The sequence below is a fragment of the Podarcis melisellensis genome (assembly GCF_964234715.1).
Source record: "Podarcis melisellensis genome assembly, chromosome: 7".
Taxonomy (NCBI): Eukaryota; Metazoa; Chordata; class Lepidosauria; order Squamata; family Lacertidae; genus Podarcis; species Podarcis melisellensis.
This window is the reverse complement of record NC_138539.1, coordinates 61,241,665-61,254,225: the sequence shown is the minus strand read 5'-3', so window position 1 is coordinate 61,254,225 and position 12,561 is coordinate 61,241,665. Positions and strand designations below refer to the sequence as shown.

The window sequence follows — 12,561 nt, the reverse complement described above, 5'->3', positions numbered from 1 at the left end:
CTACAGTTCTAGGATTCTAGGAAATTCTGTGTGTGTTGACATATGTGTGTGTGTTGAGGATTGTCTTGAAAGTGTCAAAACTGTACTTTCACTTATGGAGGAAAACATAACTTGCTGTGGTGTTCTAGGTTTCTGTTAAAATTTGGCATGCTTGTGTATTCATGTAGTTTGGGAGATGGATGCAGACTGAAAGCCAAGCGTTTTTCTTTTATATATATTTATGTACTTACTTGTGGTAGAATGCAGCTTGCCATAGTTGACCTGCTTAATTCATGTTGTGTCTGCCTGTGGTTTGGTGTATGCAAACTTTTCTTCCACGACATCCTAATATCTTTCCAGCTGCTGGAAACTGCATTTAGGAGCCAAATACTTCTGAACAAAGAGCTGACTTTTGAGTCTGACCTCACCTGAACCTATGGTGTACGTACATGCTTCCAATTATTGTACATTCTTCTCCAAATCAGTTGTTTAGCCAGGCCATGTCTTCTCAGGTATACTGCCACCTCATGACTATGCAAGTTTACTTAGAAATATTCAGTGGGTTTTACTCCAAGGAAGTGCATACCATTGCAGTAGAAACTAATTCAATTATTGAGGAACCAGGAATGTTCATCCTTTTCTGCAGTAAACTATAATATAGATCAGCCCTTGGAAATGTGAATAGGATCTTAGATTAAGCTTCATGTAATTTGTTAATCAGATGACACACAGAGAGATTGCTGAGTGTCATCAGCATATTGACAGTACTGGCACCGAAGCCATAAAAATATTTCATTTTTAAGGCTCCTTGCATTATGTGGCAACATGAATTTAAATCACATTCAAGCAATTCCACATGCATAACACCTTCATGGGTTTTCTTCAAATTTTAGTTTCTATTTGTGCACCTGTGGCCTGTCAAAAACTGTCTTGTGAACTGAATTGCGAGACATGGTGAGCCCAGTTAGTGCTGATGAGGCGGCACTTTCCCACTTCTGCCATATAAGGTCGTTCTTAAAGGTAAAGGGACCCTTGACTGTTAGGGCAAGTTGCAGACGACTCGGGGGTTGTGGTGCTCATCTTGCTTTACTGGCGTATAGCTTCCGGGTCATGTGGCCAACATGACTAAGCCGCTTCTGGCGAAACCAGAGCAGCGCATGGAAACACTGTTTACCTTCCCGCTGGAGGGGTACCTATTTATCTACTTGCACTTTGATGTGCTTTCTAACTGCTAGGTTGGCAGGAGCTGGGACCAAGCAACAGGAGCTCACCTCATCCCAGGGATTCGAACTACCAACCTTCCGATCGGCAAGCCCTAGGCTCAGTCGTTGAGACCACAGCACCACCCGCGTCCCTCAGGGCCTTTATTGTGGGTCAGTACCATGGCAGTTTGTTGGGTTAGCACCCACAGCCCTATTGATGTCTATTCAGAAGCATGTCAATAGGGCTTACTCCCAGAATTTCAACTTAAGTATGGGAATATAGGATCTTGTACACTGGACAACTTTGTCTTCTCTTTTTCCAGTTTTTTTCCTTTCTGCTTCACTGCCTTGCTTCAACTCCACCCTCACAAAAATGAAAGTGGTAAATAAACGAAATACTCATGACTAATAGGGAAAAGTATGGTCAGATAATGAGTGGCCAGATGAGAGCAGTTTATTTTCATCAGGTGAGAATGAACAGACTATCTTTTGTAGGTAAATTACAATGTGAATTGGGACTTCCCTCTCCACATTCTATTTTAGGCAAATTCTTGTGAGAACATCTGATGTCTGCAAGTTCAACCTTTCCAAATCTGTTGCTCTCCAGATGTTCTCTACCACTCCCTGACCAGTGGATACACTGACTGGGGCTGATGGGAGCTGGAGACCAACAACATCTGGAGTGTAATAATAATTCAGTAGGTGTTGTTCTGTCAAGTTAAAATATAAATGCAGTTTCTGGTTTTGTGCTTTGAAATCTTTTAACACACTATAGTAGATTGCATTAATATTATAATCACACATAAAGGGTACAATATATTTGATTTGAAGCGCCTGGTACCCAAGTGTTTCTTTCAGGATGGGAAGTGTATTTCTGGAAGCGTTTTGGGAGGAGAGTTCTTCCTCTTTACGTGGTTTATTTACTTTGAAAGTGCTTACAGCCCTAATTTGCAAGTATCTTTTGGTATGCTTTCTTCCTTCTGCTCAAATGCAGATTTGTGTGTGCGTTTCCGAAGAAAACAAAAAGAAATAGACTGCTGTTTCTTTAAGGCAACAATTAAATAGGGAGGGGTGAGGGTAATGTTTTGACTGCTGGCATTTGTGGCCTCTTGGCAGTGTTTCATATTCCTTTCGCTTGCGTAAGAGGTGGACCGTCTCTACTGTAGCTACTGTTGCCATGGAGAGATAGCGGGGGAGGATTCCTAGGATCCCTAAGCCTGTGAGAGATTACGTCTTAGAATTGCTCTCCGAATATAGCATGAGATGTGGCAGGGCAATTCAGGTGTATTATGGCACTGATAATGGGGAATGACCTGTCAGCTGTTGGGTAATGTGACTGTTCAAATGCTCTATTGTAATAGAATATGGGGAAAGGAATAAAGGCGTGGATATGAGTTAGTTTCAAAAGGGAGAGGATTATGAATTGTTGTGTTGGTGGGTGTCTCTTAAACAATGTTGCATTCCTTGGGTAAAATGGAGAAGTTTGCAATATTGTCGTGGGTATAAGGAAAAGGAGAACACACCTATGTCGCCTCTATCTTGTACTTGTTATAGATTTGGTTGTCACATGGTCAAACTTTAAAATCTGCAGATTTTACGATGATAGTTTAATCGTTTTCAATCTGGTAAGAGGCTACATTTGGTAATTGCCTATAGTGAAAGTTTTATGCTGTAATATAAGTGCACGTAACCTGAAATAAATCTCTATTTATGTGGAGGCTGTTAGTAAACACTATCTCAGTGCAGCAAATGTTGTGTCAGTCCAAGAGCTAGTCATTGAGGGATTTGTAGCATGAATGGAAGAAGAAACAGAGGAAGGCTTTGTCTGCTTTGGTAAGTTTTTCTGGTCATTTTTTGAATTCTTCAGTCATATACTTGGGCTCTGGCTGGGCATTAGAACAAGAATAGCTGTTGCTAATCAGATCTTTTTAAAGCTCTGAGTTCACCAGTCGTGAGTAAATTCTTGCCTTCAAAATTATTATGAGTCTGGAGGAATTATTTCCCTGTAACCTTTTTCTCCAGTAGCTATCTCTTGAAATAGTAACAGTAGAAACAACAACAGAACCATGGCCTTATGTATCTAAAATTAGTTAGGAATGTTTTTCAATTCTTTTGATGTTAATCAAAATCAGTTCTTCATATCTTGTGGCTTGGGCATTCCTGGGTATAACCTGTGAAGCATATGACAAATTCATACCACTTTCATTTGCTATATAAGTGAATGCAAAACACTAAATTAATCCTATAGCAATCAGATGAAAAATGGTATGGAATGGTGGCAATCGGATGAAAAAATGTATGGAGTAGTGGGCAATAATCTTGAGAGCACATTTTACTGTACATTAGTTATAACCTTGTTGTTCCTGTTGGTGACAATTAATTGCCCGATCTTTTCCCAGTGTGATTGAAACTGCAGGTTAAGCATATTAGCTTTGAAAGACAGTTTATCCTGGATATTGAAAGCTTTTGCTTTCCTTACTACAAATATTGAGATATATTGTAGACAGCGCAGGTGTGATTTTGTGAAATGCATAGTGGAGATTAATCCACTGTCTATATATAAACAGTCACTAGTAGGACTTCATTGTACTAAATTTTTTTGAAATAGTATCATGCTGCTTGCTGACGAAACCTTCCAGTGCTCCATGTCAAAAGTGTTATTTGAATTTGTGCAGTGTGTATATGTAATATATAGCGAGGGAGAGTAACAAGTGTAGCTTCTGAAATTCTCTCGGTAAAATAGGTGGTATTTATAGCTGGAAAGAAGATGAAAAAGAATCTAGCAATAAATAAACAATAAATAAATGTTCAAAGTTGCTTTACTTTTTGCCCAGCCACTCCAGCCATATTGAAGATCTTAATATACAATACTTCTAAAAGGATGAAATAAATGTTGACAAAGGTGCATGAATCTTAGCAAGAAGGTGGCTCACAAACTCTTTGATTTATTGCAGTAGTGTTATGCAATATTTCATGATCTAGGTAGTATGGAAGAGAAGAGAAGGAACAGTTTGGTTATGGTGGAATGATACAGTAAAGAGAGTGAGATTATTAATAGATAATTGTATTAAAAGCAGAATGTATGCTTTTACTTGTCATTCAACAAGTTACTTAAGTAACAATCAGATTTATCGCTTCTGCAGATACATCTTCAAGTATAAAACTAGTATTAGGAATATTACCATTTTAAATACTGTGGGGGTTGGTGCTTGGTGGTGTAATTCTTTCCAGCTATTTAAAGGTTAATATCCAACTGTTCTGCTTCAGTGATGTGATGGGGGATATTGTGCTGTAGTTCTATGAAGCATAGCACCACTTTATTTTTATTGACTAGCTCCTTTTTTACAGCTCCAGTTTGTCTGTTTTATATTGTTACCTTTGGAAGATTAAGTTTTAAATATAACATTTTCCAAAGCCAGGATACTCTACTACAACGCTTGTTAAGGACACACGGTTCTCTGATATTAGCTTTTCTTGGAATACATCTCTTGTTAAGTATTTTTGACTGAATATTAGCTAGGGTTATGGGAGTTATTTGGCAAATGGATCAAAATCAAGATTGTGTTACTTGACCTTAAAATTATTTTTGGCTGCAGCAGGCCTATGCAGCTGAAAGCAAAGAATGAATTGTTTGTTTGACAGTGACCTTTGACAGTGTAGGATTTCAGTAAATACTTCCTGTGGAAAGGAAGCAATGCATGACACATCTCCTGATTTAGTTCCAAAGTTCCTCTGAAGCTTAATGGATTTGTAGAAGGCCCTTGGTCCATGTTATATATTTGAAGGGGTAGTTCTGCAGATCTAATTGAGATTGAGTAGCAAATAGTAAATTGTGAATTCTGGCATTCTAGCAGAACGTATTAGAACTTCATCTTAATTAGAAAACAACAACAAATTGTACCTAGACTACATGATGACCTAATGAAAAACAAATAATTACAGAGAATTTATTTGCTATAGTTTAGAAACAAAAAGTGCCTGGTTAGTGTTCCATACAAATATTGTCATCCTGGGTCAATGCACTTGCCATTCTCTAGGCCATTTTAAGAAGCTAGAAATCTAGTTCTTGCACACATACACACCCGAACATACTCCCAAAGTTTCAAATTCTGAAGTGCCTCTTCAGAAAAAGTGCTGATAGAATTTGTGAATTAAAAGCAAAAATGTGACCAAAAATATTCTTATTCTGTGGAACATGAAGAAAGTGTACTTATTTTTAGTAGTTAAAAATCTGAGTCTTTTGCTAAAGTTTGAATTCATATAGGGGCATGTGAAACTTCAGTTTGTTGGAGATCTTACTACTGATTTGCAAGGTACTTGTGGGGCACAGGGGTTTGGTGTCCTTTTAATTTAGCCTTTCACATAGTAGGGAAATTTGCAAATTTCTCATGGTTAGCATACCTAAATTAAAATAGCATTGCCACAACTGACTGCTGCCCAAATTATCTCTCATAAAGATTGACATTTCTATCCATGCCAACGGTTTATTCATGACCCAGAATTACATTGGTCAAAAGAAAAGGGGTGGGGAAGAGTCAATACAGGCATATCACATACTCTGACCCATAGGGTAAGCAAAAAGTACGTGGAAAATGTACTACTCCTGTTTCCTGGAACAGGAAAAACACTCATTAGAATGATGAGTGAGTGGTACTGATTGGACAATTAAGAAAATGCTTTATGTCCTAGTCTAATTACAGCACAGCCAGGTCAGAGTTGATAAGAACTTCATACTTTCCCTGCCATCTGTCCATCTCCTCCCACGTAAGGGTAATTGGTCAAGGTGTTTCTCTAGATTACATCATCATTTGGGGAGGCTGTTGACCTAATTTTTTAGAAAGTCAAATAGATAATGAGCGATCAGCTTAATAAACGGGGTCTTCTAGGAATTTCATGTCTCATCTGTTATGAGTTTGAGAAAGTTATATGGAGGAATCATGGAGCACTGCCTGCCTTCTCAGTAGCCCACTTCATTTATAAGCATAAAAGCTCAGTGAGCTGACAACTGACTTGCAGATCAATCCATTGCTCTTTGGCCAATCCAATGATGTTCTATTTCTCTTCCTCCGAGGCCAGGAGAGAAGCCACGGGCTGGTAAAGGTGGGAGAGATTGTGCTCTCCATCCTTTGCCAGCCTGCAAACTTGTCTGAAGGGAATTCCATGCACATTCTCTATGGAATACTGCCTTGAGAGCTGTTAAGATGCCTTGATGCTTAGGGCGCCTTAATCAATTAACATGGTTGAAATATTTTAAAACTAAGATCTGATGAACCATGTTGAAAATAATACTTCATCATATACTTATTGCATATACAGTCTGTTTTAGTTCATGTTGGGTGTGCCTGGTGAATGAGTTGGAGGAGAAGAGTGAAAAAAATTGTATGATGTAAAAGTAATGAAAAGACTTAGACATATGTTGTAATAAACTGGGTTTTTTAAGCCGAATATGTACTGTTACAGATAAAGTTGGCATCTTCTTTGGCCATGGTTTGGCTTTAGCTGTGAACATATACAAAAAGTCTAATACGAAATATATATTGCTTATGCAAATTAACATTGCTGATTATATAGATACACTGCTAATGAAGTGACAGTAAAAACAACAACAACCCACTCATCATAAACTGTTAAATAGAGGCAGGCATCTTGTTCTGTTCAGCTTAGCAATCAGTTTGGGCTTTGTTGCCCTTCATATTTTTATTCTGTTGCGATTTGTTTTGTTCAGCTAAAGCTTAAATTTCAATGGTAACACTTATAAGTTGCATTAGAAAGATTACTACTTGGTAATCTGGAAATCAAATAGAAAATTGCATTTCCTTGAGGTCTTCCACGCAGGTTTGGACCAGACCATAAAAATGCCCATCAAGAGTTGGAAGTTATGGGCACCTTCAATCTACTCTCATAGCCAGCTGTTTTCCACTCTATTGTCACATTTCATATACTGGACTACCAATTACTTTTAACTCCTTTTGTAACCATGAAAGTTAAATTTGGTCATTCTGTACCTACATTTTCATCAGTTACAGGGGAAAATAACCTTTTCAGGAGATTAAAATGCAACCCCCACATTTTGCAGATGTCTTCCTGAAGAAGAGCTCCTAGTCAATCATATTATCAAAGTCCACAGGACAACTAATAGCTTCTGCTGGCTAATTGTGTAGGTACTATGGTGACAGGGAAGGAGCATTTCTTTGCCTCCATTGCAACCACAGGGTAAGCCCTAAGGTGGCCTCTAACCTATATTATCCAATAATTCCTGTTTCATTTGTTTTTAGTTTTAGTTCTATGTTTGATAAGTACCTTGAGTTTAATTTTTTTAAATAGAAAGGTAGGATATAAACGTCAAAATGCATGTTTTCTCAGGAGAGCCTTTCCACTAGTGGATGAATGATACTCCTGTCACTAGCATCTTGCCTAAAAGATCACCTCATCCCTTACACACACAACTGATTGCTGCCTTGTGCAAGAGAGGGCATTCTGCAAATACCATCCTATTCAGGAGGTATATTCCGTGTGATGTCAGAATCAGGCCCTTAGTGTGGCAGCAGCTATCCTTTGGAAACACGCCCCCCCCCCCCGTAATGCATATTACACATGCATTTTTATTGCCTTTTCAGCACGTGCTAAAAGTATTCTTCATTCAACAAACCTCTTAAAATCCTTATCCCAACTGGGATTTGAATTGATTTTAAGCGTGTGCTGTTGTTGTTTCAAAGTCTGTTTATAAAAGCAATTGTTTTAACTGTTTTTATATTTGTAACTATTTTATTTATATTACTATATTTTCAATCACTTTGAGACACTGTTCAAAATTGCCAGGTACCAGACACATTTTGCACCTGGCTATTGGCCACTTGTGACCAAGTGAAGATTCCCGGGTGCCAGGATGGCACCTGACATTTCCACCATCTGGAGGTGCATGCCTGGGGATCCTTGACTCTTTCCTGTTTTCACACACTAACAACACATCATTTAGAATCTTATCTGGGATATTTCAGTTGTATTGAAAAATACAACTTTTGAGCCAGCTGGCCTCAAAATGGCAACTAGACATTCTATTTGGTGATTGTTACCCTATTATTTATGATTTATTTGTTTATTAAATTTATATGCCACCCTTCATCCATAGATCTCAGGATGGTTCCCAACATAAAAACACAAAATACATAATAAAAACAAGAACAAACACACACACACAAATAACCCCCCTATCCCTTCCCACAAACACATTTAAAAGGGCATGGGAACCTAATCAGCCAAAGGGAGTGCCTAGGGAGTGACTACATCTTGGCCTTCTAGAAGCACGGGTAATTCAGTGGCAACTGCAACAGAATATTACCTTTTCCACCCCTGGAATTAAATGCAGTGCCAACACGATTCCTTCTCTTTCCCATTTCTGCCAACGGCAAAAGACAATCTGTACTTTTGAGTACAGAAATTGCATGGTACAGTCCTTGGGAGACTCACTACCACTTTGGAATTCTTGAGCAATTTCCCATTTGAAAAGACTCCCTACACACACTGGACTTCGTAGGGAGAAGATTTCTAGCATGGCATTCTCCATGACATATTAAAACAACAAAGGCTTGTGGCGTGTTGAACACAAATAGATTGTTGCAAAAGCTTTTGTGCACTAGAATCCCCTTCTTCATACACTTTGCGCACTCCCATCAGATGCATGGAAGTGCTACCATTTTGTATGTACATATAGAAAAGAACATTGGTATTGAGAAAGAAATGGCAAAGTAGCAACAAGAACAACAACAAAAAAGCAAAAAAGAGCCTGTGACAATTTTAGGTTTATCTTGCGTTGTCCTGGACTATACTACTTGCCATTCATGCTTTTGAGCCCCACTTTTGCCTGTACATGTGTAAATAAAACCACCCATTCTAAGAAACAACTCTAGCAGGCTTGACATTTTTTTAAGCATGTCAGACAACATCAGTGATGATGTCACATGCATTATCCCAAAGTGTTCATAAGACTTAGTAGACGATATTCCACATTTTTATTTTTGGGTGTAAAGAAGCATAACACTGCTGGCATTTTTTAAAAAAAACGTTTACATTCCTTCCCCTTTTCCTCAGGCTCGCTGTGATCAGGGTTAGAGCAGCTTCAGAAACTTGGTGGCTCAGCCACCTGTGTCAAAGTTTTTTATATTTATTGTTCCATTATAAATATATGCTTGTGTATGTGTGCACACGTTTGGAGTTCTGATATCTGTTCATGATGCCAGAGCTCATCAGCCCCTGGAAAGGAGAAACCTTGAAGCCATAGATGGAGGAGCTGCGGAGGCTGTGGTAATGCTTATGGTGGCAGTTAGAGCTAGAGATGCTTTCAGTAGAGGGATAATGTACTTGCATCCATGATTCTGCTAGAGCTAGTACACATACATTCATAGTGTGCTCATGTAACAGCTGCTGCTAAGTAACTTACTGCTTTAGTGAGACTCTTATGGAAATGGGTTTAGGAACAAGAGTGTTCTTCCTAGGAATAACCTCTCCTTTGTAGCATATTGGGGTTTTAGTATAGGTCCAATGTTTTGTTCAGCTTGCTGGCCATCATGTGAAATGTAACCATCAAGAACTTTGGCTCCCAGTACGTTTCTGAGCACAATTCAAAGTGTTGATGCTGACCTTTAAAGCCCTAAACAGCCTGAAGGAGCGTTTCCACCCCCATCATTCAGCCTGAGGTCCAGCTCCGAGGGTCTTCTGACAGTTCCCTCACTGCAAGAAGTGAGGTTACAGGTAACCAGGCAGAGGGCCTTCTTGATGGTGGCGCCTGCCCTGTGGAATGCCCTCCCATCAGATTTCAAAGAAATAAACAACTATCTGTCTTTTAGAAGACATCTGAAGGCAGCCCTGTTTGGGGAAGTTTTTAATGTTTGTAGTTTTATCGCCTTTTAATTCTGTTGGGAGCCGTCCAGAGTGGCTGGGGAAACCCAGCCAGATGGGCGGGGTATGTATGTATGTATGTATGTATGTATGTATGTATAAATAAATAAATAAATAAATAAATAAATAAATAGAACTGCAGCAGTATTCGTAACAAAATCAAACTACACATTACAATGTTTGGGGATGTAATCATTAGCTCAGGCTTCCTCAACCTCGGCCCTCCAGATGTTTTGAGACTACAATTCCCGTCATCACTGACCACTGGTCCTGCTACCTAGGGATCATGGGAGTCATAGGCCAAAAACATATGGAGGGCCAAGGTTGAGGAAGGCTGCATTAGCTTGAAAGTCTTTTCTCATTGCAGAGAAAAGTTGGGATTTAAAAAAAAAATCCCTGCCACATTTTATTCTCCCAAATGCTGCCTCTCCCCCAAGTTCTGTACCTATGTTGCGAGGTCAGCACCAATCTGTAGCACTAATGCCTGACGGGGGAAGAGTTAAGCACCCCCATTCTTCCCTGCAAAGAGAATTTTCTGCACCTGAAACAACCAGTTTTGCCCCAGTACTATTCCTGTACCAGACTGGGCAAGTTACTTAGTCTCAAAGCAAACTTTGTGCATTCTGTCTCAAGCAGATTTAAGCTAAGTTGTGGACATGACCTGCTTCTGAATTGGCATATGAATTCTACCAGATGAGGAGTTTTCTTGGCAAAGAGAGCTCAGTCGGGTGTAGACTGATAATCTCTCCAGAGCACTAGGAAGACAACAGAATTGTGTACAAAAAAATTCTAATTAAATGCTCAGTACTATTAGCTTATTCACTATTTTTCATGTATTAGGTACATTAGAGCCTGGTGCTCATTCTGACCTGTGCAAAGCTGACTCCTAGTGGTAAATCTAAGGTGTTACAGGTTTCTTTGTTTCTGCAGTCAGGTCTGTTTTGGATACCATCTTTAATTCCTGTATTGTACACAAATATAGCCTTTAAATCCTAGCTCTTAAGTAAAACATGCACGTTATACATGCAGTTTACAACTTTTTCAAATACTTTGATAGATATGGGAGAAGTCTTAATTTATAATAACTACACTACACTTGGATTTAGATCCAAGTTATATTCTGGTTAACGTGAACCATCTCTTGTTTAGGCTTCAGAGAACATGTTTTGTCAGTGTGTTATGTATGACTGGTGGCGGGGGGAAGCTAATCTTCTGATTTTTTAAATATAAATACTAGCACAATGGTGTAGGAAATCCTGTTTGGAGAAACAGAATTAAAGCAAGCATGAAGAATCCCTAGGCCTGGGGTAGACAATGTGTTGCCCTCCAGATATTATTGGACTCCAAAGTCTCCTCTGGCCCAACTAGCATGGTCAGTTGCATATCTAGAGGACACTGTGTTGGCTTTGTGTGCTCCAGACATTCAAATACAAAACACAATAAGCAAAAGGCATAAATCTAATGCACCAAATGCATTAGTCTTAACAAATAGATGATTGCCATAGGGTTCTCCCAGCCCACCCCCTTTACAATTTGTGCTTAACAATTTCTGTTATTTTTGCAAACATTTGGACCTTTAAAAAATATGTTTGAATTCGTATTTGCCGGTTAGAATGAATGGGGAGAAAAGGAAAGGCTCATTGTGCAAGGTTTTAAGTAATTGTGAAGAATAGAGGGATGAGGTTTTTTCTGTGGACACTTGCATAGACAGGCTTTGGGTGGTACCTAGTCAGCAGGCTCGTTACTATGGTTATGTAGTCCCTTGAATGGGGGAGCACTTGCTGAAAATAGAGAACCTATGCATCTTGACGGTCTGAGAGTTTCAAGATATTCTTGAAGCACCATCTGTTTGAGCCCATCTGTTTCCCCTCAACCTGTGACAAATCACTAAAAGTGCAATTCTAAATACTCCGTTTAGATTGCAATTACCAAGCATCTGAAAATATAGGTAGTGGCCAGTGATGTGAAACCCCTGCATATTTGACTAAAGCAAATATCATTATCATTGTGGCTAGGGGGTAGCCACATGCCTGTAATGCTAAGCCAGAAAGCTCCTCCCGATGGTCTGTTAGTAAGGAGGGTTGGGTGACTAGCAGATTCAGGCCTGGTTCACACATAACAACACCATGGTAAACGTTAGCCGTAGTTAATATTAACCAGAGTTAAACCTCAGGTTGTACATCACATAATAATTAAAAACAGCAGCCAGAGCAGTCAAGCCTTGAGAGTGGTTTGAATTTGTTCTGTAAAACGCCCTGAGACCTCCTGGTTTAGGATGGTGTATAAATTCAATTAGTAGTAGTAGTAATCATCATCATCATCATCCCCCCACTCTTCCATCACAGCTTTTATCGCTTTTGAGTGGTGACAGCTCCTTAGCCATAGGTAAGGAGGACGTCTGGGTTCTCAAAATGCTAAGCTACGGTTAACTGTAACGAAAGTTTATCAACCAGCAAGCCTTGATTAACAAGCAAGCCTTAACCAT

General features: G+C 39.2%; 1 protein-coding gene across 6 annotated transcripts in view; it reads left to right on the top strand.

Moving 5' to 3' along the window:
- HIVEP1 (HIVEP zinc finger 1) overlaps positions 1-12,561 on the top strand; it is an 88,267-nt gene that overhangs the window by 30,751 nt on the left and 44,955 nt on the right. The window contains exon 1 of one of the 6 annotated variants that reach the window (XM_081918146.1): positions 2,380-3,014. The exons of the other annotated variants lie outside the window; for them this stretch is intronic. Within the exon in view, the coding sequence (XP_081774272.1) occupies positions 2,978-3,014 (37 nt within the window). The 5' untranslated portion in view covers positions 2,380-2,977. Of the gene's footprint in view, positions 1-2,379; positions 3,015-12,561 lie in introns of those variants that run through there. 6 annotated transcript variants of the gene reach the window in all.